Here is a 26,149-nt window from a genome sequence, read left to right as displayed (position 1 = left end):
TCGCGGCTCAGGACCAGCGCGGGGGCAACTCAGGCAGAGGAAGCTGATGAAATCCTAGCCAACTTGCAGTGAGCTCATCCCGCCCGGGCGCCTCCGGAAGCCACGGGGCCGCCTGGCCGGACCGATAACGCTCTGGTTTGGAACCAGGGCGGGAAGTCCTTCCTGAAGTCTGCCTTGTATAGGACCTGTTGCCAGAAGCCTGGGCATGCGGGGAGGGGAGGGGGAAAGGTGGGGAAAGGTACCCGCTGGCTGTCTCTACACAATAAAAAAGAAAGTGAATTCTGAGCCTAGCGGTGGGATGGAGAGCAAGACGGGAGGGAAGGAAGAAAAGGAGGAGAAGAGAGATGGATGCGTATGGGAGAGACTTTTGGGAGCGACAAAGATAGGGAAACTGAGGTAGAGGTGGGGGAGACAGAGGCAGGCTCAAGGAAAAGCAAAGATAGAAAAAAGGCGGGACGTGCGAGACAGAACTAGGGAGAGACCCCCGGCAACAGGGACCAAGAGAGTGGCAGGAATACTGAGGCAGAACGGGCTGTTATCACATTGGAGACGGGAGGGACCAGGCCCTGCGGGATGGGGCGCATTGTGGGCCCGCCCAGCCCCCCAGCCCCGCGGCAGCGCGGGCCAGTTACCAAGTTACCAAATTACCGCAGGATTCCGGAGCTTCTGACTGGCGAGGCCGCAACCAATCAGCGAGCAGCGCCGCTGTTCTCGGGCAGGAGGCCTGGAGACACGCGCACCTTCCCACACCCAGGAAGCCGCTGACACAGGCTCGGTGGCGCGCGCCTCCACTGTCCCGCGGCCACGCGGTGTTCCTCTCCACTGTAACACACACACGGAGACCATACACAGACACACACGCGCGCGTGCACATGTATACGCATTCGTACATGTACACACATTCACACGTGCACACACAGACAACACAGATAGGCATATGCACACATGCACATACATATAAACGCACAAGTGCATACATTCTCTTATACACATGCACATACACAAATGCACACATGCACATACACACAAACATACACCATACATGCATATATACACAATCACACACACTACAGGCATGCACAATCCCCAAAACACAGACATGCACGACCTGGGATACTCAGCACTACACAGCATTCTGAGGTCAGTAGAGCAATGCACAGTCCACACACACCTCTTCACTGACACACAATGGCCTTGTCACAGGTAACAGTGACACAGCCATAAGCCCCTACCCGCACTATCACAACCATACACAAGAGTGAGACATAATAATCTACACAATCTCACTAATGTGTACACAGTTCCAGGGACAAACCCCCCAACCTGAAGGTGTAACCATAGTGACATAATCAATGACACGTGGCATTGTATAGATAACATATATGTGTACCATGTAAACACGCCTCATCACTATGACACACATACAGTCGTACTGGTGCTTTGCATGACGGACACCATCAGAGGGACACACAACCACACTGACATCAGTACAGGGATACAACATGTCCACAAACCTTCCACACACACGTGGCTGTGACACAATTCCAGTGTTACCCAAACACAACCCCACACCGGTACCATTACATTAACATATATATGCTGGCCCCACTGCCTATATCTGCACACTTGTCACATGAGAGCATCCCATAGTAGCTCAAGGACTCACAACTATTTTGTCACAACAGCCTGTAAATACATATCACCATACTTAGCATGCTGACAGGAACCATCACACTGACACACTAACCCCCTGACATAACTTCCTGACACACTGGCCACACACCTAGAGAAAACTGTCACTCACACAAACACACACATCATCCCTGTCCTGGTCCCTGGAAGCTAAATGCACGTGGGATGCTGGGAGAGAGATGCAGGGAGGACGTGTGTTTGTGTATTTGTGTGCAGTTCCTCCCTCTTCCTGCACTTCCTGGGGGCGGGGCCAAGCGGCTGCCGCTGTTACCGGGTAAACTTCCCCGCCTCCCCGCAGTGAGGCCATTAGTCACCCCCCCCAGGATGATGTCATCGCCTCATTCTGGAGGCTGAGTAATCCTAGTCCCCGCCCCCTCCCCCCAGGTACCAGGGAAGGGGTGGACCGCACCTGGGCTCCGCGGAGGACTGGAGCTGGGGTCCGGAGCTAAAGGCTCGCGCCTTGGCTGTCCCTGGGGTGGGGACTGAGGAATCTGGGTCTCTCTAAAGTGACTTAAGAACGCGTATTAGGGTCCCTGGAGACTGGGCTTCCAGCCCTGGATCGGGCCTAGCAGACCCCTGGATCTTCTTTTTCTTAATGCTCACTCATTTGCTTTGTGTTTGATGTGGGGTTTGCTTTTTATTTATTTATTTATTTATTTATTTAGCAGTGCTGGGGCTTCACCCATGCTAGGCAAGGTATCCACCAATGAGCTACATCCACATCCCAATTCCCTCCCCCCCCCGCGCACGCCTTTTTGTGAGACAGAGTGACAGAGTTGCCACCTAAGGACAGAATTGTCACTAAGTCAGCAGGCTGGCCTTGAAGTCATTCTGTAGTCTATGCACACTATAAACTTTCTATCCTCCTGCCTCAGCTTCCCAAGTAGCAGGGAATACAGGCCTGTATCAGTGTGCTCTGCTTATTTGTGTTCTTATGAAAATAGAATCTTGCTGGAAGTTGTTGGAGCAAGCCTTTAATTCCAGCACTCGAGAGACAGAGGCAAGTGGATCTCTATGAGTTCGAGGCCTGCCTGGACTATAAGAGCTAGTTCCAGGACAGGCTCCAAAGCTACAGAGAAACCCTGTCTTGAAAAATCAAAAACGAAAAAAGAAAGGAAAACAGAGTCTTACACTGTAGCCTAGTGTGACCTGGAACTCTTAGCAATCCTCCTGCCTCAGCCTCCTGGATGTTAGAATGGCAGGCATGAGCCATCACATCTGTTTGGTGCTAAAGTCTTGATTACTCCAAGATACTCCCCACATCCACTTTAAGGGTTGGATTTGCTCTCTCTCACCCATGTTTGGGGGTGAGCCTGCTCAGGGTGTGTGATGTTCTGAGGTCTGGGACCCTAGCACCGGATGGATCGGGTGCTAAGGAATATACTAAGCTGTGAGGGCAGAAATCCCGCTGCTGGGAGATCAACAAGATGGACCCTCGGAACAAGTGTTCACAGGAGAGAGCAAACAGGCAGACTTTGAGGGTGGGCACGAGATTAAATGGATGGAACTAGATACCTGGCAGTCTGGTGATCCATGTGAGCTAACTGTGGCATCACAGGGTCTGTTTCCCAAATGCCTGAGTCTCTATGCCCTGTGGAGTGAGACATGAGTCCTTATTTTCAAAGGATCATTCAGATGTGTCTGGCTCCCCCTCCCTCCCCAGTTTTTCCTGACAGGGTCTCATATAGTCCAGGCTGGCCCCCAAAACTTACTGTGTAGCCTTGAACTCATAACTGTCCTGACTCTACCTCCCTATATTTGGTATTACAAGGATGGATCTCTATCCTCAACTTTACAGGGTGCTGTGGATGGACCTCTGGACTTCATGGACACCTGGCAAGCTCTTGACAAACTGAACCTCATCCCCAGCCTGGCAGCCTTTTCAAGAGGACACAAGGCCTTGTCTCCTGGGCTAGTTTTCCCTGGGAAGAAGGGATTATATACTTGTCTTGTAGCCCAAGCTATGCTTAAACTTCCCACTTAGCCCATGCTGGCCTTGAATCTCTGATCCTCCTGCCCCCTCCTTCCAGATACTGGGATAAGCTGGGATAAAGGGGTGCACCACCATTTCTGACTCGTGTCCTTTTTTTCTTTTTTCTCTGTGTTGTTTGTTTTTGTTTTTGAGAAAGGGTCTCACTATGCAGCTCAGGCCATCCTGAAACTCTCAATGCAGACCATGCTGGCCTTGAATGTACAGAGACTCGTCCTGCCTCTGCCTCATCTTGCCAAGGGTTGAACTAAAAATATCCACCACCATGCCGGTCAATGTCCTTGTTTTTATGATTCCAGACATAGCTGAGTTCATTGTGTGTGTTTGGAGGGAGGGTGTTGCCTGTCTGTTTTTGAGAGTTTTGATATGTGATCCAGGGTGGCCTCAAACTCCTGGCAATCCTCCTGCCTCAGCCTCTGAAGTGCTGGGATGACAGACCAGCATTGCCATATCTTGTGTACCAGTGTTTTTGTGAGAACACAGATGCGTTTCTTTTCTGGAAAATCTTCCAACTTATTTTCCACGGCCAGGACTCTGAATTCTGTTACGAGTGTGGGTTGAGTCACTCCCTGCCTCCGTGGGGTCACCACGAAAAGGTCTCTTTATGGAAGGGACATACTTGGTGACTGTTTTCCTAAGACCAACTCCATGGGACTCTCCAGCAATGCGTGTGGCGGGGGGGGGGGGGGGCGACTTTGAACATCTGCCGTCCCCACTCCATCTTAACTGCACATCCTTGCTCTGTAAAGGTGCAGGACAGTATGGAGAGCAGAGGACTCACCCCAACCGGTCCGAGCAGACCGCTGCTCCCCGGGGCCCGGCTCCTCCACACTCCCACCCAGCACCGAGGGCTCCCCCAGATCCGGGAGGACTTTGGCGGCGACCAATGAGCGCTCTCGCCGTCTCCGGGAGCCGGGCCGGCTCTGCCCGCCTGGCATTGGGCACGCGATGGGCAGCGGCGGGCGGGGCCTGGGGGCTCCTCGCGCCTGGTTGGGCCAGGCTTGTTGCTGGGTAACGGGGCGGCGAGTTTCCCCTGGCAACGGCGGCGGGTACCGCTCACTGGCTGGCCGAGATGGAGGCAGGGCACAGGCAGGCAGGCCCCGCAGACCCCAGCAACAGCGCGGCCCCCGCCCCGCGCTGAGCTGTAACCTTCACACGCACAGCTCGGACCCTGCGGACGCTGGGACGCCCCGCCGCCCCCTGCATCCTGGCCCCATTTGGGGACCCAGGATATCACTCCCCATCCGGACCAGGGTCCTTCGGTGGAAAGTTAAGTCCTTCCCAACTCCTGAGCTGCAGTTTCCTGCTTTAATTTTTTTTTTTCTCCCTTATATTTTAGACAAGCTCTTACTATGGAGCCCAGGGTCGCCTCCAACACACAACAATCCTCTAGCCGCAGTCTTTCAAGTACTGGGATGACAAGTGTGTACCACACTGAGCTAACAACTGCTTATCTTATTCTTTTTTGTTGTTGTTGTTTTTGTGAGACAGGCTCACAACATACCCCTGCCAGACCTGAACCTCACTATGTAAACCAGGTTGCCCTCAAACTCACAGAGATCTGCTCACCTCTGCCGCCTGAGTGTTGAGATTAAAGACCTTCATCATCACGTCCGACTTGTTTAACTTTATTCTTGAAACAGTCTCATACAACCCAAGGCTGGCCTCTAACTTACAGCAATTCTCCTGCCTCAGCCTCTCGAGTGCTGGGATGACAGGGATGAACCGCCATACGGGGCTGACATCTGTTTATTTATTTCATTTAAAATATTTTTTTTCTTGAGACAGAGTGGTCTAAGACTTGCTACATAAATCCAGATGACCTTGAACTTCTGACCCTATTTTCTCCATTTCCCAGTTCAGGGACTACAGGCCGGCACCACAACATCCAGTCATACAGGGTACTTGGGACCGAACTCAGTGCCTTGTAAATGCTTAGCAGACACTACAACAGAGTTGCATCCTCGGCGCTGACATCTGAATTTTGGAGCCAGCATCTTCCTGGGAAAGTGTGACTCCTGGAGCAGTCCTCAATCTCAACATGCTGCTGCACTCCATCCAGACCTTTGTTCAGCTTTGGGACAGATGGGGAAAGAGAGACAAAGAGAGGCAGAAATACTTCATTGAGTGTTTTGGAAAGCTGACTTCAGAGTCTGGGGCCTTATCCACTGCACTATGCAGGAGGCCCTTGAAGGAGCTTTAACATTCAGAATGAGAAACACAACGGATGTGTGGAACACAGTTGGAAACATAGCATTTGGGAGACTGGGGCAGAAAGAGGTCTCAAGTTCTTGGCCAACCTGGACTACATAGTAAAACTCTTTCTCAAAGAAAAAAATAAATAAATAAACTTTAAAAATCTATGCATGGGGAACTGGAGAGATAGCTTAGCAGTTAAGAGCACTACAAGCCAGGTGTGATGATGAGCACCCTTATCCCAGCACTCAGGAAGCAGAGGCTGCAGAATCTCTGAGAAAAGGCTGATTGGCCGGTAGGCAGGTGGGACAACCAAACTAGGAGAGTGATGGGAAGAAGGGCGGAGTCAAAGGAGACAGCCTGCTACCGAGGAGAAAATGAGGTAACAAGGCATGAGCCACATGACAAAGCATAGATGAGAAATATGGGTAATTTAAATGTAAGAGTTAGCTAGTAACAAGCCTGAGCTCTCAGCTGAGCATTTATAATTCATATTAAGGCTCTGAGTGATTATTTGAGAGTGGCTACGGCACAGGAAAACTCTGCCTACAGATGTCTGTCATTTCGAGGCCAGCCTGATCTACGTTCCAGGACAGCCAGGATTGTCATACAAAAAAACCCTGTCACATTAAAAAATAAATTAAAAATGCACTTGGATGCTCTTCCAGAGAAGCAGGTTCAATTCCTTGTACCCACTTTGCAGCTCACCTCACAACTGTAACTCCAGTTCTGAGAATCCAAAGTGAGACCCTGTATCAGAAAATGAAAACCTAATGAACAAAAAGTTTTAATAAAGACTGGGGGTATAACTGAGCAACACTATGTCTGTCTAGACTAGTCTACACACAGCCCTAAGTTCGGTACCCAACGGAACAAAAAGGGAGGTCAGCCTAACATCTGAGCTTCTTGCCTCAGCCTCCATAGTGTTGGAATTGCAGAGGTGCACCGGGGACTGCACTAACTTTTCAGTTTAACTCACTGGGAGATTCTAGGCAGCGTCTCTACCACTGAGCCACACCCCAGCCCCTCACTGGGGGATTCTAGGCAAGGGTTCTACCATTGAGTCACACCCTAGCCCCTCTCTGGGGGATTCTAGGCAGGGGTTCTACCACTGAGCCACACCTCCACTCACTCTAGGGAACATTCTGCCTTGTTGGAAAGGTACTGTGGCATCCTGTGGACAAAGAGGTCAGATGTTACTCAGTATGCTAAAATGGCTGACAACAAAAACTTATTTAGTCCTAAATGCCAATGGAGCTGAGGAGAAGAAATCTGGGTCTAGAATGACTCTCTGCCCTACCACTATATTCCCACCCCTCATGGCCACTCTATCCCCACCCCTCATGGCCACTCTATCCCCACCCCTCATGGCCACTCTATCCCCACCCCTCAGGACCACTCTATCCCCACCCCTCAGGACCACTCTATCCCCATCCCTCATGGCCACTCTATCCCCACCCCTCATGACCACTCTATCCCCACCCCTCAATTCTTCCCATTTGGCCTCTTGTGTTCCCTACACTTCCATGACATTGGACTCTGCCAGTCAGCTGTGTGGGTGCCTCACCTCTGTCTCTCATCTATGACTCCTTCAAGCTTCAGAGCCTCCCCAAAGATGGTTTCAGGAGCTTAGGCAGGGAGTCCTGCCAGAATGTCTGAAGACAATATCAACATGAAAATGGAGGTGGGGTCTATACAATCTCTGTCACCCTAGAGCAGTGGTCCTCAACCTTCCTACTGCCGTGACCCTTCTATACGTTTTCTCATATTGTGGTGACTCCCAACCATAAAATGATCTTCATAGCTACTTTAAAATGCAATTTTGATGCCAGGCGGAGGTGGCACAGGCCTTTAATCCCAGCACTTGGGAGACAGAGGCAGGTGGATCTTTGTGAGTTCAAGGCCTAGTCTACAAGAGCTAGTTCCAGGACAGGCTCCAAAGCTACAGAGAAACCCCATCTCAAAAAAACCCAAAATGCAATTTTGATATTGTTATGAATGTAATGTAAACATCTGTGTTTTCTGATGGTCTTAGGTAACCCCTGTGAAAGGGTCATTCAACCCCCAAAGGGGTTGCGATCCACAGGCTGATAGTCACTGCCCTAGATTAAAGGGGTCTCAAAACACAGTCCTTCCTAGCTGGGGAGATGGTTCAGTGGGTAAAGTATTTGTCACATGAGGATGACGACCCAAGTTCAGTCCCAGCACCTGCGAATAAAGCTAGGCATTGTGGTGTGGGTCTGTAACTCAGGCGTTGAGAGGCAGAGACAAGAGGACCCCAGGCTCACTAACCAGCTACTGTAGCCAATACCTGAGCTTCAGGTTCAGTGTGAGCTCTTGACCCTCGGGTTTGGGGTGACAGGAGGGTAGACTTTAGAGGTGCCTTTGAGAGATGCTGAAGCCTGGCTCTACACAGCATCTCCACCCACAGATTCCCACGCCTTCATACTTAATTCCAGTCAGTCAGGTTGCTGCTGGGTCTTATGTTGGTGCCTGAGGTCACTGGATGGTGACAGGGACCCAGGCTGACCAACAGGCAGAAGGCAAGAGCCTGTCCCCTTCCCAGTTACTTCACTGTGAGGCCCAGAGCAAACACTGTTCCTAATTAGTCCCACTAATGACAACAGCAAATACTGATTAGGTCTTCGTGTCAGACACTGTGTTTAATGACTTCCGAGAAACATCTCATTTAATAAGCCGAAAGCAGGGCTGTGCTTGTGCCTCTAAGCTTGACCTACTATCAGAAATCCACCTTTACAGCTGACACAGTGGCACACACCTTTAATCCCAGCCCTTGGGAGGCAGAGGCAGGTGGATCTCTGAGTTCGAGGCTAGTCTGCTCTACAGAGTGAGTTCCAGGACAGCCAGGGATATATAAAGAAAACCTGTCTTAAAAAAAGGAGGGGGGAGTTAGAGAGATGATGGTTCAGCAATTAAAAACACTGCTCTTCCACAGGATCTGGGTTTAATTTGTAGCACCTACATGGCAGTTCACAACTGTCTGTAACAGTTCTAGGGGATCTGACACCTTCACACCAATGCACATAAAATGAATTTAAATAAATAAACAAACAAATAGAAAACAAAGAAATACAGCCATCTTTGCATCTGCTGTGCCTTCACTGTGGTTTGCTGGTTGGTGGTTTTGGATCTCATATATCCTACTCAAATTCGCTGTGCAGGGGCTGGAGAGATGGCTCAGTGGTTAAGAGCATTACCTGCTCTTCCAAAGGTCCTGAGTTCAATTCCCGGCAACCACATGGTGGCTCACAACCATCTCTAATGAGGTCTGGTGCCCTCTTCTGGCCTGCAGGCATACACGCAGACTGAACATTGCATACATAATAAATAAATAAATAAATATTTAAAAAATAAAAAAATAAAAAAAAACAAATTAGCTGTGCAGCTGTTAATGGCCTTATCCTGACTCAGCCTTGCATGGGCTGGGATTGCAGGTGTACACCACCATGACTGGTTTTATGCTGTGCTGAGGATGGAACCCAGGGTTTTATGCATGCTAGCCAAGTACTCAGCCACATTTGGGTGGGATTTTTGTTTTAATTAATTTATTAATTTAAATTAATTAGTTTAATTTATTAATTTAGTTATTTTGTATATGTGTGGTGCTGGAGATGGACCCCAGGACCTTATGCCTATTAGGCAAGTATTCTCTTTGTTTTTGAAACATGGTCTCCCCAGGCAGGCCTCCTCTGCAGCCCCAAACTTATTGTTGTACCCAAAAGCTGTATTTTATTGCCTGTAAATGTTTATCAATGAGTTGCACTACAAGTTGGTGAGCTGGGGGCTGGGGGCTGGGGTGGGGGTTCAGTGATAAAGGATTGGAGTGATATCCCTCTAAGCCCTGTGCCCTGCACTAGTCCCCAGGGCCAAAACAAAAAACCCTGGGAGAAAGATAGGATGAAGCAGGAAGGAATGGAGGAAGGGGTCTAGAAGTCAATAACAGTCTCAGATATTTGAAACAGTAAGATCTCTCCTGAGATTTTGACCCTTATTTTGCTAGATCTAAGTTCCTGGTCACTGGGCAGGTCATGTTTGAGAACCTAGCCTCTCTTTTTCTCTCTCTCTGTTCCTTTTTGCTATTGCCCCCCCCCCCCCCCCCGCCACAAGCTGTTATTATTTTGAGATAGGATTTCTTTATATAGCTGTCTGGGCTAGAAGTGCTATATAGATGAAGCTGACTTCAAATTCACAGAGATCCTCCTGCCACATCCTCTAGTGTTGGGATTAAAGGCATATGCCACCATACCTAGCTATTTCTATGTATTCATTTTTTTCTTGCTAGATGCTTTGATCACATCCTTCCCCTCCCCCAATTCCTCCCACCTTTTTACTCACCCAGCTTCATATTCTTTCTTTCTGCCTTAGCAAAACAAAACCCAAAAACAGAAAATCAAAACAACCCAAAAAACCAATAAGACTACAGACTGTGGTAGCACACTCTATTAATCCCAGTTCTAGGCCAGCCTTGGGCTCTTACTTTCTCAAAAAGCAGGTGCTGGAGGGATGGACCAGTGTTTTCTGCACCAGGTGGCAGTGGCAAATGCCTTTAATCCCAGCACTTTGTAGGAGGAGGCAGGAGGATCTCTGTGAGTCCAAGGCCAGACTGGCTCCATAAACTAATGGAAACCCTGCCTCGAAATACCCAAACAAACAAACAAAAACTAACAAACAAATAAACAAAACTAGACTAAACTAAGTAAAAAAGCACACACAAAAAACCCATGGAGCCTGTTTGTGTTGGCCAGTGGTATTCCACTGAAGGAAACTGCAGGTCAGCAGATATCAACTGTAAATAGCTTCTCGGGTAGAGGTGACACTTGGCGCCCACTTTCCCTTGTCAGTGCTGAGATTTTGTGGGTGGCATGTGTGCATGGGTGGTATTACAGCCCTGTTGTGTCTGGAAGACACTGTTCCTTTGGAGTTATCATCGCAGCTGACTCTTAGAATCTCTCTATCTCCTCTTCTGCCTTCTGAGCCTTCAGGAGGGTTTGTGCACACAAATGCAGGTGTATAAGGAGGCCACCTGGAGCTGGAGTTACAGGCTGTTGTGACATCTGCTGGGAATGTAACACAAGTCCCCTGGAGGAGCAATAAGCACTCTTTTTTTTTTTTTGTATGTTTGTTTTGTTTTGATTTTCAGGACAGGGTTTCTCTGTGTAACAGCTCTGGTTATCCTGGAACTCACTCTGTAGATCAAGCTGGTCTCGAACTCACAGAGATCCACCTGCTTCTGCCTTCCAAGTGCTGGGTAAAGGTGTGGGCCACCACCACCTGGTGCAGTAACCATTTGGCCATCCTTCCAACACCTGCATCACTTTTTGAGAAAGTGAAAGCCCAAGCTGGCCCGGAATTCGCTATAACTCAGGCTGGCTCCAACCTTACAATCAACCTCCTGCTTCAGCCTCCTGAAGAACTGGGAAAACAGGTGTAGTTGTCAACCGGGTTTCTCTGTAGTTTTGGAGTCTGTCCTGGAAGTAACCTAGGCTGGCCGCGAACTCACAGTGATCTGCCTGCCTCTGCCTCCCGAGTGCTGGGACTAATGGTGTGCACCACCACCGCCTGGCTTGTAGTTGTCAATACTTACAAGGGTCTTTTCTCACATGTCTCTGTGACATTCTTCATAGGTCATCCTAGTGCTGGGCATCTGCAGGTGAGTTATATACTTGGTGAGTTGATTGGATTTGGGCAAAACCCGGACAGTCTGTCAGGTACCAGACAGAATGATGTCCAAGGCTCCGGAGGGGGAACGGTCACTCTGTTTTATAAGGGGAGGGAAATGACAGCTAGAAACAGAAAGGGGAAAGGGAACAGAAACAGCAGACAAGATGAAATAGGGTGCAGGGGGCTGCCCGGGCATGTCAGTGCCAGTAGCTCAGGGCTGCCTCCTCCCAACGGGTCCAGTGCCAGACTGGTGGGAAGCTGGGCCAGGTGTGCGTGTTCATGAGCGTATCCCACCATCGGGCCACTTAGCAGGACAGGAACCTGTCACAGGAGTGACTTTGTGAGCACAGGTCAGGGGTCAGTTTCTTCTGGGTCGGATTTAGTCTGTGGAGCGTCACTCTCCTAACCAGCTAGAGCAATCTTGTGGGTGTGCTTTAGGGATGTCAGTCTGGGGGTGCCGTGTGTGTGTCTGGCGGGACCTGGCAGGAAGCTGTTCTGAGGTGTGGTGTGACTGTTGTAGGCACCTTGGGACAGGGTTTGTGAGTCTGAGCCGGCTGGAGCATTGTTTGTGAAACTATGTGTGGGGCTGTCCCTGTCCCTGTGTGTCCCTGTGAGCTTGTGTGTGTGTGGGCGCTTAATCTGGGTATCTGGGGCCGGGGGTGATGAGCTTGTGAGTCCAGGCCCTTGTCCCACGTGTGCATCTATGCCTGTGGCCAGGTATCTGACTTTGTGTCCCTGTGACTCAGTCAGCAGTAAGGTGCACCCGTGGGTCAGCCTGAGAGCGTACTCCTTGGGTGTGGGTGTGGGTCCCAGTCAGTGTGTCAGTGTGTCAAGTGTGTGTCTGGCCACCCAGGGTCTGGGCTGTCCCCACGGTGCTCCTCCTGCCCTGGTCAGGCCTTGCCCCGCCTCTCGGCTGCAGGGAAACCCCCCGCGCGGAGGTAGGGGGCGCGGCGCCCGCCTGCAAGCCCCGACTTGTCCCCGGCCGCGGGCGGGGCCCCGGCGTCACGCGGGGGCGGGGCGTGGGAGCGAGCGAGAGGCGGGGCGGGGCGGGGCTGCCGCCGAGCAAGCTGGGCCCGGGGAATCGCCGGGCGGCCTGAGACGCGGCGCGGAGCCACATGCGAGCGGGGCACCCGGGAGGCGGCGGCGACACCAGCGAGTAAGCAGCAGTGGTGATCCGGCCGCAGAAGCGGACGCGCCAGTAACAGCAACAGCAGCAGTCACTGCAGTTAGAGCAGCAGCAGCAGCAGCTAGGACTCTTAGTAGCAAGCCACTCGGCGGGCGCGCCCTCCAGAAGGCAGCGGCCCGCCACCCAATCGCCGCCCTCCTCTGGCGTGTTCATGCCCCCGGGGTGAGTACGCACCCCGATCCCTGACGCTGCTCACAAGCGACAAGGCCGGGAGGGCTCCCTGGAGGAGGTGACAGGATGCACGGGCAGAGCGACTGTCTCCTTGCATTCCCGCTGCCCGTGCCCCAATTTTCGTCACTGGGATCAAAGCTGGGTCGGCTGGGCCGGAAGGAAGCACCTGGGACTCGGGGCGCCCGGTCTGGGCGCACAGGTGCCACAGCGGTCTGGCGGGTTTGTTTACAAACAATGGGGTTCGGGCTCGCCCGCGCCCCCTGGTGGCCAGTGAGGTCGGGGAGGAGCATGGTCCCGGGCTCGCTCGGGTCCCCCGAGTCCCGCTACGGGAGGGTCAGGGTGGGGGGTGGCACCGATGATCGGCCACACCCAGGGCGCGCGCCCGCCGGGGGCGGCGACAGGGGGCGGCGGAGGCTGCGGCTCCCGCGGGCGGGGGCTGCGCCCCAGCAACAGCCGGTTATTGGCCCCGCGCGCGCTGGGCGGGCGGGGCGGGCGCACGTGGCGGCGTGGGGGGGGCTGTGACAGCGGAGGGGTGGCGGGGACCGCGCGTGCGGGGCTGTGGATCTGCAGGTGTCTCGCCTGGGTGTGTGTGCTCGTGTCTGGCTCCCGAGTTTGTGTCCCTACACCGAGATGTTGGCGTTTGTCACCCGGAGGGGTGTCTGCGTGAGTCCTTGCCCGTGTGTCTGCGGGGTGGGGTGCACCTGTCCGTTTATGGGGTGTGGGTGGCCACCCCACACACATCAGAGTTGTGTGCGTGTGCTCTTGAGGGGTGACTAGGGGGGAAAAGCTGTCGCCTGCCTGGTCGTTTTGATGGTGGTGCGGGCGATGTGGGGGGGATACTTGAGCTGTGTTTGTGTGTCGCTTGAGTGAGCTGTGTTGGTGTGCAGGGGTCTCTTCCGAGTGTGTTGCGTGTGTGTGTGTGTGTGTGTGTGCGCGCGCGCGTGCTGTCTCTGGATGTCTCCAAGACATTCATCTGCTGCACCCAGCATTTGGGATAGGGTGCCACCCAATGCTTGATCGCTCCCTGGGTGACTTCTGAGTGTCAAGGAGGCACAAGGCTATCTCCTGGCTGAGGATGGATGGTTCTGGGGGGATGATTTAGTCAGCGCAGTTGCAGCCTCTCTGCATGGTGTGTGTGTGTGTGTGTTGGGTCTGAGGGGCTTGTCACTGTGATCCGTGGCTCATATGTGTCATGTGGCTCTCTCCCTCTCTCTGTAGTGTTTATACCAGTCACGTGAGGCTAGTGTTTTCTGTCTCTGCTTTAGGTGTGTGCTGCTGGTGTGTGTGTGTGTGTGTGTGTGTCTGTGTGCGTGTGTTCTGGGACTGACAGTTGGCTATGGTGTTTTGGGGCTGGGAGAAGAGGTTGGACTTCTCCCAGCTGGGTCTGGTCCTCCCCGTGTTGCTGCCCCGCATGCGAGGTGGGGGGAGAGATGATGTATCCGGTTGTGATGACATGTGTCTCTGTGTAGCTGTTGTATCCCGGGAGCTCAGAGTTGGGGGTGGGGGTGGGTGTTGCACATTCAGGTGTGTTTTGGGATGATGGGTGTGCGCGCTAAGGTGTAATAGGGGTGTCTGTGTGTATGCATGAGAAGCACGTTGAAGACTTCTGTTTTGTTTCTGTGTGTGAAGGCTGCATTGTGGATGGGTGAGTGCGGACTTGTCAGCATTGGGTCAGTGTGAGACTGATGTAAATATGTCTAAGGCAGGAGGAGGGCTCCGGATGACTGTGCGTGCATGTCTAAGTGTGTCCCCTTGTGTTTCTGAGTGGACCACCTCACTGGGTCGGGTGGGGTGGAGGTCAAGTTGGACACTTCCGTGAGTTCTCTGATGTCTGAGTTGTGTTCCCATCACACATATGCACAGACACACACACTGATCCTGTGTCAGTCCTGTGTGTCCTGGGAGCCTTAGCACTCCTGCTGCGCTCCTCTCTGTTGGGAAAGTTCTCCCTGGCCCAAACCCTGAGAGTCCTAGGCAGTTTGCTTGGAGGGCTTGCCTCTAGCCCCAGACGCATGTGCCCCCCACCCCAACCCATGCGTCCATCACCATGTGTTCCGGCCAGGCTGCCCTCTGGGGTCACCCCCTCGTGGGCGTGAGTGACCTCCAGGCGGGGTGTCTGCAGGGTGGGGTCCTGCAGCCCCCCTGCAGTCGCCCCGCTGACCTCCCCGCTGTGCCCCGCAGGCTCCAGGGAGCGCCATGGCCCGCGCACGTCAGGAGGGCAGCTCTCCGGAGCCGGTAGAGGGCCTGGCCCGCGACGGTCCGCGCCCCTTCCCGCTTGGCCGCCTGGTACCCTCCGCTGTGTCCTGCGGCCTCTGCGAGCCCGGCCTGCCCGCCGCCCCAGCTGCCCCCGCCCTGCTGCCGGCCGCCTACCTCTGCGCCCCCACCGCCCCGCCTGCCGTCACCGCCGCCCTGGGGGGCCCCCGCTGGCCTGGGGGTCCTCGCAGCCGGCCCCGAGGCCCACGCCCGGACGGTGAGTACCCACCCCGCACCCGGGGAAGCTGAAGCGGGAATCGAGCTGAGTGGGGCCACCGGGAGGGTGTGGCCAGTGTGGTCTTTGTGTAGCAAGAAGCAGGAAGACTGAGTGGGAGACAGGGATGGAAGGGCCAGGTCGAGTGGGAAGTCCCTCTAGGAATCTGACTGCAGTTCCCCGAGTTGTAGCCCTCATCCCTTCCAGGGCCTCGGGCAACAGCTGTTTCTCAGCTCCCCTCCCCCATCCCGGGTCCCCGGGCGCCCCCCACCCCCTGCGAGAATTGCAGTAGGAAGGAGTGTGGCCAGTGGGAGGACCGTCACCTCAGTACTTGGGGAGGGCTCGAAGGCCTTTCCCTTTTATTTGAGTCTCTTTGGCACTAGCAGGGCTAGCCCGCAGTCCCCGGGGAGGAAGGGGAGGGGGAGGGGCCATTGTGTTGGGAAAGTCCCCCTCGGGGAGAGGGTGAGGCTCAGGGAGGGAAGGGTTAAAGGTCCCCTGCCTGATGGGCTGTTAACCCTGTGGTGCCCGGCTGCGGGGAATGACCATCTGGGTTTCCCTTCCCATCTCCCCCAACGCCCCCATACAGTCTCCTGAACCCAGGGTTAAAGAGAGAAAAACTTTACAACTTTCCCCGGATTTCAGGACGAGATTGAGAGATGATGGAAACTGAGGCCCAGGACCTGGTGTGACAGAACCAGAGGGGGCGGGGCAGAAAGATTTAATCTTAGTACCCCTGCCACCCTCACCCCACCCCCAGTCCTCTTGGGCAGCCCCAGTCTGGCCTTCTGGTCTTCAGGCCAATACCACATCCGGGGGTGTGGCCTCACTGTGGTTGGGCAGGAGTGAGCTGGAGACCTGGGAGTAGTGACTGGGTGGGGTCAGTGGCAGTAGCCCTGTGTGACCTTGGCCACTTCTCTGGGTAGGACCTCAGTTTCCCTGTGGGTCAAATAGAGCAGGCTAGATTTGACTGGGTTTTAGAAGAGTACTTAGGTCGGATTAGTTGAGGAACTTCCGCACTGATATGGGGTTTAGTAGGGGACTGGCCAGCCAGGTGACCCCAGAGCCACTTCCTCAAGACCCCTTTCTGGGGCTTAGGAGGGGAGTAAGAAAAAGGAATTCTACAGCGTGTCGGAGGAGGAGAAGGGGAGAAAATCAGGCCTTAGCTACCTAGGTGCCCTCGAGACGCCTAGGGGCCCGCAGGGTGGATGATGACCACGCCCCTTCCCCTCTCCCAGGTCCTCAGCCCTCGCTGTCACCAGCCCAGCAGCACCTAGAATCTCCCGTGCCCAGCGCCCCGGAGGCCCTGGCGGGCGGCCCCACCCAGGCAGCCCCGGGAGTGCGTGGGGAGGAGGAGGAGTGGGCCCGGGAGATCGGGGCCCAGCTGCGGCGGATGGCGGACGACCTCAACGCGCAGTACGAGCGGCGGGTGAGTGCAGGGCGGCGGGCAGGTGGGGAGGGGTACCGCACGCCCCCGCCAGATGTGCCGCAGCTGCTGGCCCAGGAAGCGCGAGGTCGCGCCGGGGACAGGCAGATGGGGGGTGTGTGCGGGGGAGGAATCGGATGGAAGCTGGGTTCCGGGATGGGACGGATCGGGAGTGGAGCCCCAGGCCTGGTCGGAGAAAGCTGCTCGGAGCTGCTGCGCGGCCCGGAGTCCGCGGCCGCGGGGACTGAGGGCGGCGCTCGGCGCGGCGGCTCCTATATCCCAGGCTATTTATAGCCGGTGAGTCAGCAACGCGCCGCACCCGCCCCGCCCGCCCCCGCCGAGCTGCGCCCTGCAGCGCCCCCCGCCGGCTGCTCCGAGCCCGCACTCCCGGGCCAGGCCTGCCACTCGGTGTTCCGTGCCCCCCCCAGTCCCTAATGGAACCCCCCAGTCATCCGCGCTCGCCCCCTCCCATCCCCAGCGCTGTGCTCTCTGCACATGGCCCTTGCATTGTTTGGTGATTGCTACAGGAAGGCGAAAACAGAGGAGAGAGCCCACTGATGTTGGTTGGAGGCAGACCCCTCTCTCGCTCTGCCCCCGGGCCTTGTCCCCAACCTCCTTGTCCTCCTCCCAGCCGCGGCTCACTCCCAGCATTTTTTTTCACCCGCTTACTTGCAGTTAGGGGCGTTGTTTTTAGCTTCCATCCTGGCTCTGGCGTCTTCTAACTGGAGGTTTCTAAAGTCCTCCAACCCCATTATTGGTTACCACTGAGGACATATGAAGTCAAGTAGCTTGGCTTGGTGGCAGCTTCCTGTAATCCCACTTACTCAGGGAGGGAGAAAGAAAGTTCAAAGCCAGACTGGACAACCTAGTGAAACCCTGCCTCAAAATGAAGAGGAAAGAGCCTTTGAGATGGCTCAGAGGAGAAAGGCTCTTGCTACCCAAACTGATGAACTGAGTTCAATTCCCAGGACCCACATAGTGGAAGGACAGAGTCAACTCCTGCAGTGTTCTTTGACCTCTCATGTACTGTTCACACATAAATAAATATGACACACAATTATATATATGTATGTATGTATGTATAGTATGTATGTATATATGTACATGCACACATGTATATATGCATACCTACTTAGTGTGTGTATGTGTTAAGAAGTGCTCAGTGGTTAAGAGCACTCTTGCAGAGGACTATGGCTTGTCTCCTAGCTCACAACTGTCTGTAAATCCAGTTGGGGGAGATATCTGACTCCCTGTGGTCTCCAAGGGCACACACACATTAAATAAAACTTTTTTAAAGTTTATGGGAGGCTGATATAGCTCAGTTGGTAGAGTGTTTACCTAGCAGACACTAAGCAGTGGGCTCCTTCCGCAGCCCAGAGCGTGATGGCAGCTTTGTTGGAGGCCTTAGGATCTGTGGGTCAAGGTCATCCTCAACTACATAATATAGTTCCAGAGAAGTCTAAGCTACATGAGATCAGGTCCCAAAAATAAGTTTTGGGAATTTTTGTTTGTTTGTTTGTTCTTGTTTTTCAAGACAGAGTTTTTGCCCTGTGAACCAGGCTGGCCTCAAACTCACAGAGATCCACCTGCCTCTGCCTCCCAAGTGCTGGGACTAAAGGCATGCACCACTCCCAACAGGCTTCATCATCAGGAATTCATCAGTGATGGGCAGGAGGAGTGTCTTTCCAGGAAGCCATTTTCTAGCATTATTGACTTTTGTCCTTTCTAAGAGACATCCATCTCTGACGTGGCCCAGAGTGAACACTGAGTGCTCTAAGCTCCCCCTAATTTAGATATGATTAAATAGGGCCACTAGTGAGCTCACAAGGTGAGACCCACCACCTTCACCTTCTCCCAGATGCAAGGGTGAGGAGGAGGGCTCAGGATGCCCCAGCTAGTTGTGGGCATGGACTTCACTGGGTCATCAATCTGACATCTGCGAAGTGGATTGTATTCTCCTCTGCAACCAAGGGGGTGAGCCAGCTGCACCTGTTTGGCCATGTACCCAGTAGAGGAACCAAATAAAAGCACCTTTTTTTGTGTTTTAGTTTTTTTTTTTGTTTTTTTGGTTTTTTTTTTGAGTCAGGGTTTCACTAAGAAGCCTTGGCTGTCCTGGAATTCACTATGTAGACCACCAAGCTGGTCTTGAACTCTCAGAGGTCTGCCTGCCTCTGCCACCCAAATTCTGGGATTAAAGATGTAAGGCATCATACCCAGCTTTCTTTCCTTTTCTCTTTTCGTTCTTTTGAGACTGGGTCTTACTAAATTGTCCAGACTGGCTTTGGACTCATGCTGTAGCCCAGGCAGGCCCCCAACTTTCTATCCTCCTGTCTCAGCCTCCAGAGTAGCTGAGGTTACAGGCCTGTGCCATCACAGAGGATTCTAGAAGCTGTGTCACGTTTTTATTCTGCCACAAGGTCTCACTGAACCCAGCCCTCCTAGAGGCACCTTCTCTAAGCCTTGCAAAGACAGCAGGCTGTTCTTCGCTCTAGGTTGTTCTAGAAATGCTAAGGGCCCCATTGCTCTACTCTTCCATGCCCCGCCAGCATTTTGCTTGTTTGATTTGGTTTGTTTGATAACTAACAACCTTAGTTATCCTCCAGCCTCATGAAGGTGCTAGGGTTTAGGAACGTGAGCCACCTGTGAGCCACCATTCCCACCTTGAACAGGCTGCAATTCAGCCTGCCCCTCAGTGTCCTGTGACTGGCAGGGTGACTTTATTTGAGCAACAGGAGGTGGGTATGGGTGTGGATGTCCCAGCAAGCCAGAGCCATTGGCTGCTTTGTGCTAGGCTCTATGCTGTGATGATTCTGCCACTGTCCTTCCCCTTCCTGTCCTGGGAGAGTGTGTCTTGGTGGATGGGATCTGGAACAAGGCTGGGAAGAGGGTTGCAATCAGTCTTGGGACCAACCCCAGAATCCACACCTTTTCCCCCTCACCATACTGTCCGCAGGTCCAAGCTAATTTCCCCTTCTCTCTCTCCCCAGAGACAAGAAGAGCAGCATCGACACCGCCCCTCACCCTGGAGGGTCATGTACAATCTCTTCATGGGACTCCTCCCCTTACCCAGGGATCCTGGAGCCCCCGAAATGGAGCCCAACTAGGTGCCTACACCCGCCCGGGGGACGTCGGGGACTTGGGGGGCAGGACCCCCTCCGCCTTCTGACACCCTGGCCAGCGCGGGGGACTTTTTCTGCACCATGTAGCATACTGGACTGCCAGCCTTGCCTGTCCCAGGGACGCGCAAGGGAAGCCACTCGAGCCCAGGCAGCCTGGGTGCACTGATGGAGACTTAGGGGACCCTGGCCTCCTGAAAGCCAGGGGAGGGAGGGCTGACGGACTCATGGTGACCTAGGGGGTGGGGACCGAGCCGCCTGCCTCTGCCGCCCACCACCATCTCAGGAAAGGCTGCTGGTGCTGGCTGCCCGTTCCAGCTGCAGGGGGGACCCTTGGGGTGTCCCCAGTGCGCCTTCACTTTGGGCCTGGCCTCAGGCCCCTGGTGCTTCCCCCCCTCCTCTTGCGGAGGGGGCCTGTGAAGAGCATATGAGCCAAACCTGACCACTAGCCTCCTGGAGCCAGAGAATGGGGGGCATGTGACAGCCTTCTCAACCCAGTGCCCAGCCATCTTCCCTGAACCGCCGGCGGGCGGTGACCGATGCCTGCCTCACCTTCATCTGGGGGTGTCCAGGAGGGGTCCAGACTGTGAATCCTGTGCTCTACCCGGGACCACCCCCCCCAGTCCCCATCCATCCCATTGCATAGGTTTAGAGAGAGCACGTGTGACCACTGGCATTCATTTGGGGGGTGGGAGATAGTGGCGGAAGCCACCTCAGCCTTAGTCCCCAGGGCAAAGCGCTGGGGGGGAAGATGGGGAGTCAGGGAGGGGGGAAATCTCAGAAGAGGGAGGAGTCTGGGAGCGGGGAGGGACGGCCCAGCTTGTAAAATACTGTACATGCACTGCTGTAGATATACCGGAATGGATTTTCTGTACATGTTTGGTTAATTTTTTTTGTACATGATTTTTGTATGTTTCCTTTTCAATAAAATCAGATTGAACAGTGGAGACTTTTTTTTTTGCTAGTCTTACCTGTGAGGATACAAAAGAGATAGGAGACTCTTGAGCTCTTCAGGGGTACTCATACTAAAAAGCAAGCTGGTAGCTACTTAAAAGGCCTGAGCAACTGAGAGATAACAAGTCTTAAAAAATGTAATGGGAGTCAGGCAGTGGTGGTACACAACTTTAATCCCAGCCCTCGGAAGGCAGAGGCAGGTGGATCTCTGAGTTTGAGGCCAGCCTGGTCTACAGAGTGAGTTCCAGGACAACCAGGACTGTTCAATAGAGAAACCCTGTCTTGAAAAACCAAAAAAAGTAATGGGGAGGGGAGGGGCAGCTGGAGAGATGGCCCAGCAGTTAAGAGCACTGACTGCTCTTCAAGAGGATCTGCATTCAGTTTGCAGCACCCACACGACAGCTCACCACGATCTGTAACTCAAGTTCCAAGAGAGCTCTGACATCTAGCCCTGTGGATACTTGGCACGCACACAGTGCACATTACCTGCAGACTAAACACCCATAGACAAAGTTTAGAAAGTAGTAGGAAGGCTGCGGCGTGGCTCAGTGGTAAAGCCCCTGCCTAGAATCCCTAGTGAGGGGCTGGGGCGCTGACTCAACAGTGCACAAACATCTGGGTTCAATTACCCATACCAAGAAAAAGAAAGGCAGGTTGAGAGAGGCAGACAAGTTGTAGCTACAGAGCTGTAGCCTTAAAAGGGTAATAAGGGTAAGCTCCAGCCAGCTGGGCGGTTGTGGTGGTGCACACACCTTTAATCCCAGCATCTGGGAGGCAGAGGCAGGTGGATATCTATCTTAGTTTGAGGTCAGCCTGGTCTACAAAGTGAATTACAGGACAGCCAGGGCTACACAGAGAAACACTGACTCTAAAAAAAGACAGAAAGAAAATAGAGCAAGATCCTTGAGGGCAAAGGGTCTAATGCTCTATCCTTATTTATTGCACCAGGTGAATGATGTAGTTGGTCTTGAGATTTACTCCATGAATGAATGAATGGCCTATAATTTAGAAGTCTCTGTTTCAAGAGCTGGGGCTCATAGGTTAGGAGACAGTCCCTATCTGTCCTGGACAAAGTGGGAATAAACTTCCTGTGGGGCTGGGAGTGACCTTGATTTTAGCTTGCACCACTGCCCTAAGGCCAAGCACGCTGCCCGAGTTGTCTGGGAGCCCTCTCCTGTTTCAGCAGATGTGCAATGCATAACGTTGCTGAACGGGGCTGCTGGCACAGTCCCTTTCTGGTGGCCAAGGACAGTAAAGGAAATTCGCAGAAAATGGATCTCCTAGGGGGCTGTGGACACAGGAGGGGGTCTGAGGAAACCACAAAAGCCCTGAGTCTGATCTAGTCACACAAGAGAATAATCCCACATTTCAAGAATGTTCAACCGTCTGAACATGTTCAGCAGATAAAGAAACTTGCCACCAGGCTCGCTGACCTGAGTCCAGCCCCTGATCCGTACGGTGGAAAGAGAACCAATGTCCACAAGTTGTCCTCTGACCTTCACAAGAGCACTGTGCCTTTAAAACTTTTTTTTTTTTTTTAAATTTCCAATTTCCAAGACAGGGTTTCTCTATGGAGTCGTGGCTGTCCTGGAACTCACTCTGTAGATGAGGCTGTCCTGGAACTCAGAGATTCGCCCGCCTCTGCCTCCCGACTAAAGGAGTACACCATCACCGCCTCATGTTGGTTCAATTTTTAACCACCACACTTGACATCCCTTACAGACACAGGTCTGTTAAGTTTTTTATTTATAGTTTTAGTTTGAGATAGGGTTTCTTTGTATAACCTGGCTATCCTGGAACTCACTCTGTAGACCAGACTGGCCTCGAACTCACAGAGATTCGTCTGCCTCTGCCTTTTGAGTACTGGGATTAAAGACATGTTCCAGGCCAGGCTCTAAAGCTACAGAGAGAAACCCTGTCTTAAAAAACAAAACAAAACAAAGAGTAGTTCTTGTTCTTGGGTTCAGTTGGCAGCTCACAACCAGGGGATCAGACTTCCGACCTCTGCACACTGTACACACGATACACAGACAAACCTGTAGGCATCACATTCAGACACACAAAAATGAATCTTTTTTTTTTTTTCCCCCTGAGACAGGGTTTCTCTGTAGTTTTTGGTGTCTGTCCTGGAACTAGCTCTTGTAGACCAAGCTGGCTTCGAACTCAGAGAAATCCACCTGCCTTACTGCTGGGTAAACAAGATCAGCCCTGGTTGAGCTTAACTGTGTGGTCCTAGGTCCTAGCAAGACACCCTATCTAAAAAAAAAAAAAAAAAAAGAAAGAAAAAAAAAAAGAGCAAGAGTCCAACATGGTAACATTTTTTGTTGTTGTTTGGTCCCCCCACCCCTCCAGGAACTCACTTTGTAGACGGACTGGCCTCGAACTCAGAGATCTGTGTGCCTCTGCCTCCTGAGTGCTGGGACTAAAGGCATGTGCCACCACTACCTAGCAGTAATGCACTTCTTTATTGCAGCCCTAGGGAGGCAGAGGCAAGCAGATCTCTGTGAGTTCAAGACCAACCTGGGAACACAGTGGGCTTCAGGCCAGCTGGGGTTGTGTAGTGATGCTGTCACAAACACACACTCTCCAAGACAAGGTAGTGGCTGATATAAACCCAAATACCTGATGATGATCTCTGGATCCCCAAACTGTCTCCTGACCTGCAGAAATATGACATGCTATGTGCATGCTCTACCACTGTCCTATTTCTCCTATGAAAGCATAAAAATAGATGATCCTACTTGAGGAATGACACACAAAGGCAACCTCGGGCCCCCACACATGCACATACACAAACAGGCTGACACACCTTCACATACACACACATAACAGGCTGACACACCTTTACACACATGCGCGCACACACACACACACACGAACAGGCTGACACACCTTCACACACACACACACACACACACGAACAGGCTGACACACCTTCACACACATGGCATTTCACAAGTTGCTGGACTGCTATTTTTCCTTCTCTGAGGCTCCAATTGCATGCACTTAAGATGTTTGGGCACTGAGAATTAAGCCCCTGGCCTTGTGCACCAGTTTGCTTCCTTGAATGGTGTTTCACAAGCTGTTAGGTTCTTTTTCACACTTGTGTGTGAACAACTTGTAGGATTCAGTTTCTGTGCTCTGCCATGTGGCCATGGGGGAACAAATTCAGATCTTTAAGCTTGGCTGCAAGCCCCTTTACCAGTCAAGCCATTTTGCTAGTCCTTCTCATACTTTTTCTGGCTGCAGAATTTCAACTCAATGGTTCTCACCTCCATCCTGTTATGTCTACCGAGTACATTTTTTATTTTTATTTTTGGTTTTTTGACACAGGTTTCCCAGTAGCTATGAAGTCAATCCTGGAACTCGCTTTGTAGACCAGACTGGCGGGAACTCACAGAGATCCATCTCAACTGACAGGGACCCAATTCATCAGCTTGGCTGCGCATAACTTTACCTGTTGGCCTATCTTGCTGGCCCTAATTTTATTTTTTAAATGTACTCAAAACATATTTTGCCTATATGTCTGTCTGTACATCACATGCATGCCTGGTATTTGTATGTTAGGGCTCAGATCCTCTGGAACTGGCTGGAGTTACAGATGATTGCGAGCCACTATGTAGGTGCTGGAAAATCAAATCCAGGTCCTTAGCAAGAGCCAGTTTGTTAACTCCTGAGCCATTTCTCCAGCCCGATAATTAACATATTCTTAAACCCATCACGCAAAGTGAATGAGGCATAATAAGTCATTTGTCCATGGTCGAGTCGGGGTGAGTGGAACTTGGCTATCTAGACGGCTTCCCTCTCAACAGTTAGGAGGGTAACCTGGGTGGGGTGGGGGAAGTGTGTGCAGCTAATACATCCAGAAAGCATCTCATGTTTCTCTTCAAAATCCTGAGTTTAGCCCTGAGGACAGCTGTTGGACTTATGAACCCAACAGGCTGCCAGTGCCTGCCCGATGTAGCAGGTTTATTTTGATTATTCTTTGAGATGGGTTCTCACTATGTAGCCCAAGCTGACTTTGAACTCATGATCCTGATGTCTCGGGAGCTGCTAGAAATATAGGACTATACTAACACATGGGGCTTCCACCGAGAGTTTGAAGACAGAGCTTGTGAAATGACTTGGGAAGGTAAGGTGCTTGCTGCCAATCCTGATGATCTGAGTTAATTCCAGTACTCAAAAAGGGGAAGAGTTGACCCAACTGCCACTAGAAGGGGTGGCTCAGATAAAGGTGTGTCTTCCCACTTAAATGCTTCAATTAGGTAAAGTGCCCCACAAAGATACCCAGTTGCCTGGGTTTTAGTTAATTCTAGATGTACTCAAGTTGACAACTAAGAATAGTCAACTTGACACACAATTCTATCTCATGTCAGGTTTAACTTCCAAATGAAAACAATAACCAAGTCATAATTACACCTATCCTCCCAAACAACTGAAAAAGCATAAATCTTATGGCGTTTTTTGATACAGGGTCTCACTGTGTATTCCCGTCCTGGCTGTCCTGGCACTATGTATATCAGGCTGACCTCTAACTCAGAGGTCCACCTATCTACACAGATAGGTGCTGGGATTGAAGGTGTGTGCCACCATGCCCAGCTACATTATAAATTTTAGTTTGTCTGACCTCAGAAAGAGCACTGAGGCATGTGTGCCTACATACTTAACACTCAGAAAAATGCATAAAAAGTATCTTTAAAAAGTAGATAGCTAAGTCTGAGCATACAGGTGATAGTTTTTGCTTTATTATTTTTGTTTCTTTCGAGACAAGTTCTAAGTAATTGTCTTGGAACTCATGATTCTGCTTCCACTTTCCGGGTTCTGGGAGTAAAGGCACACACTATCATGTCCAGTCCTGTGGGTGTACACATTCTGGGCAGCTGACCCCCTCATTCCCGCTCCCATGCCTCCCATCATCAGATCTTCTGTCCCACGAGAGTTGTGCACCTTCCAGAGGTTCTAGAAGCCACCACTTTACTGAAAACCTTTCTAGAAACTTAAGGAAATCCACTTCTACAATGTACTTGTAATCTAGAGGTATGTACACAGAATTTGAAACATTAGTAATATTTCTTGCCTGGGGCTGGCAGTGTTAGATTCCCCAGAGGGCCTCTTGAGTGACTCAGTCCGTTATCTAGAGGCACAACCTAGAAAGTTTGTTTCACTAAGTTCAAGAGTATCTCTGCTCCCCCTTGTGACCAAAGCTATACACTGCAACTGGAAAAGTGTCATTTGTCTTTCATGAAGCAGCCCAGCAACTTGGCTGCACTAA

General features: G+C 52.1%; 1 protein-coding gene and 1 long non-coding RNA gene across 3 annotated transcripts; one reads left to right on the top strand and one right to left on the bottom strand.

The window, feature by feature from the left end:
• Positions 1–5,294: 5,294 nt before the first annotated feature.
• On the bottom strand, positions 5,295–13,376 carry LOC146895965 (uncharacterized). The gene is made up of 4 exons (XR_015002995.2): positions 12,921–13,376; positions 11,484–11,543; positions 6,587–6,628; positions 5,295–5,756 (listed from the first exon to the last, which is right to left on the bottom strand). It is a non-coding gene; the product is annotated as an uncharacterized LOC146895965 (long non-coding RNA).
• Positions 12,621–20,868, top strand: Bbc3 (BCL2 binding component 3). 2 transcript variants are annotated; one of them, XM_085692790.2, is made up of 4 exons: positions 12,621–12,908; positions 15,099–15,387; positions 16,620–16,810; positions 19,795–20,868. In XM_085692790.2, the coding sequence occupies exons 2-4, from the start codon at positions 15,114–15,116 to the stop codon at positions 19,909–19,911; spliced, it is 582 nt and encodes a 193-aa protein (XP_085548916.1). In that variant the 5' UTR covers positions 12,621–12,908; positions 15,099–15,113; the 3' UTR covers positions 19,912–20,868. The 2 variants fall into 2 exon arrangements, with proteins under 2 accessions (XP_085548916.1, XP_087764877.1); XM_087908751.1 differs by lacking the exon at positions 12,621–12,908 and adding an exon at positions 13,449–13,580.
• Positions 20,869–26,149: the final 5,281 nt, after the last annotated feature.

The sequence above is a fragment of the Myodes glareolus genome, chromosome 1 (assembly GCF_982192425.1).
Source record: "Myodes glareolus chromosome 1, mMyoGla1.1, whole genome shotgun sequence".
In the NCBI taxonomy this organism is placed as follows: domain Eukaryota; kingdom Metazoa; phylum Chordata; class Mammalia; order Rodentia; family Cricetidae; genus Myodes; species Myodes glareolus.
Note: the sequence above shows the minus strand (reverse complement) of the source record. Positions and strands in the feature narration are given on the sequence as shown.

What these genes read in the sequence shown, in the direction of transcription:
- Bbc3 (XM_087908751.1), top strand. Translation starts at nt 13,548, where the DNA reads ATGTTGGCGTTTGTCACCCGGAGGGGTGTCTGC. An exon ending in CCGAGGCCCACGCCCGGACG is followed by an intron (nt 15,388 to 16,619) that starts GTGAGTACCCAC and finishes CCCCTCTCCCAG; the next exon opens with GTCCTCAGCCCTCGCTGTCA. An exon ending in ACGCGCAGTACGAGCGGCGG is followed by an intron (nt 16,811 to 19,794) that starts GTGAGTGCAGGG and finishes CTCTCTCCCCAG; the next exon opens with AGACAAGAAGAGCAGCATCG.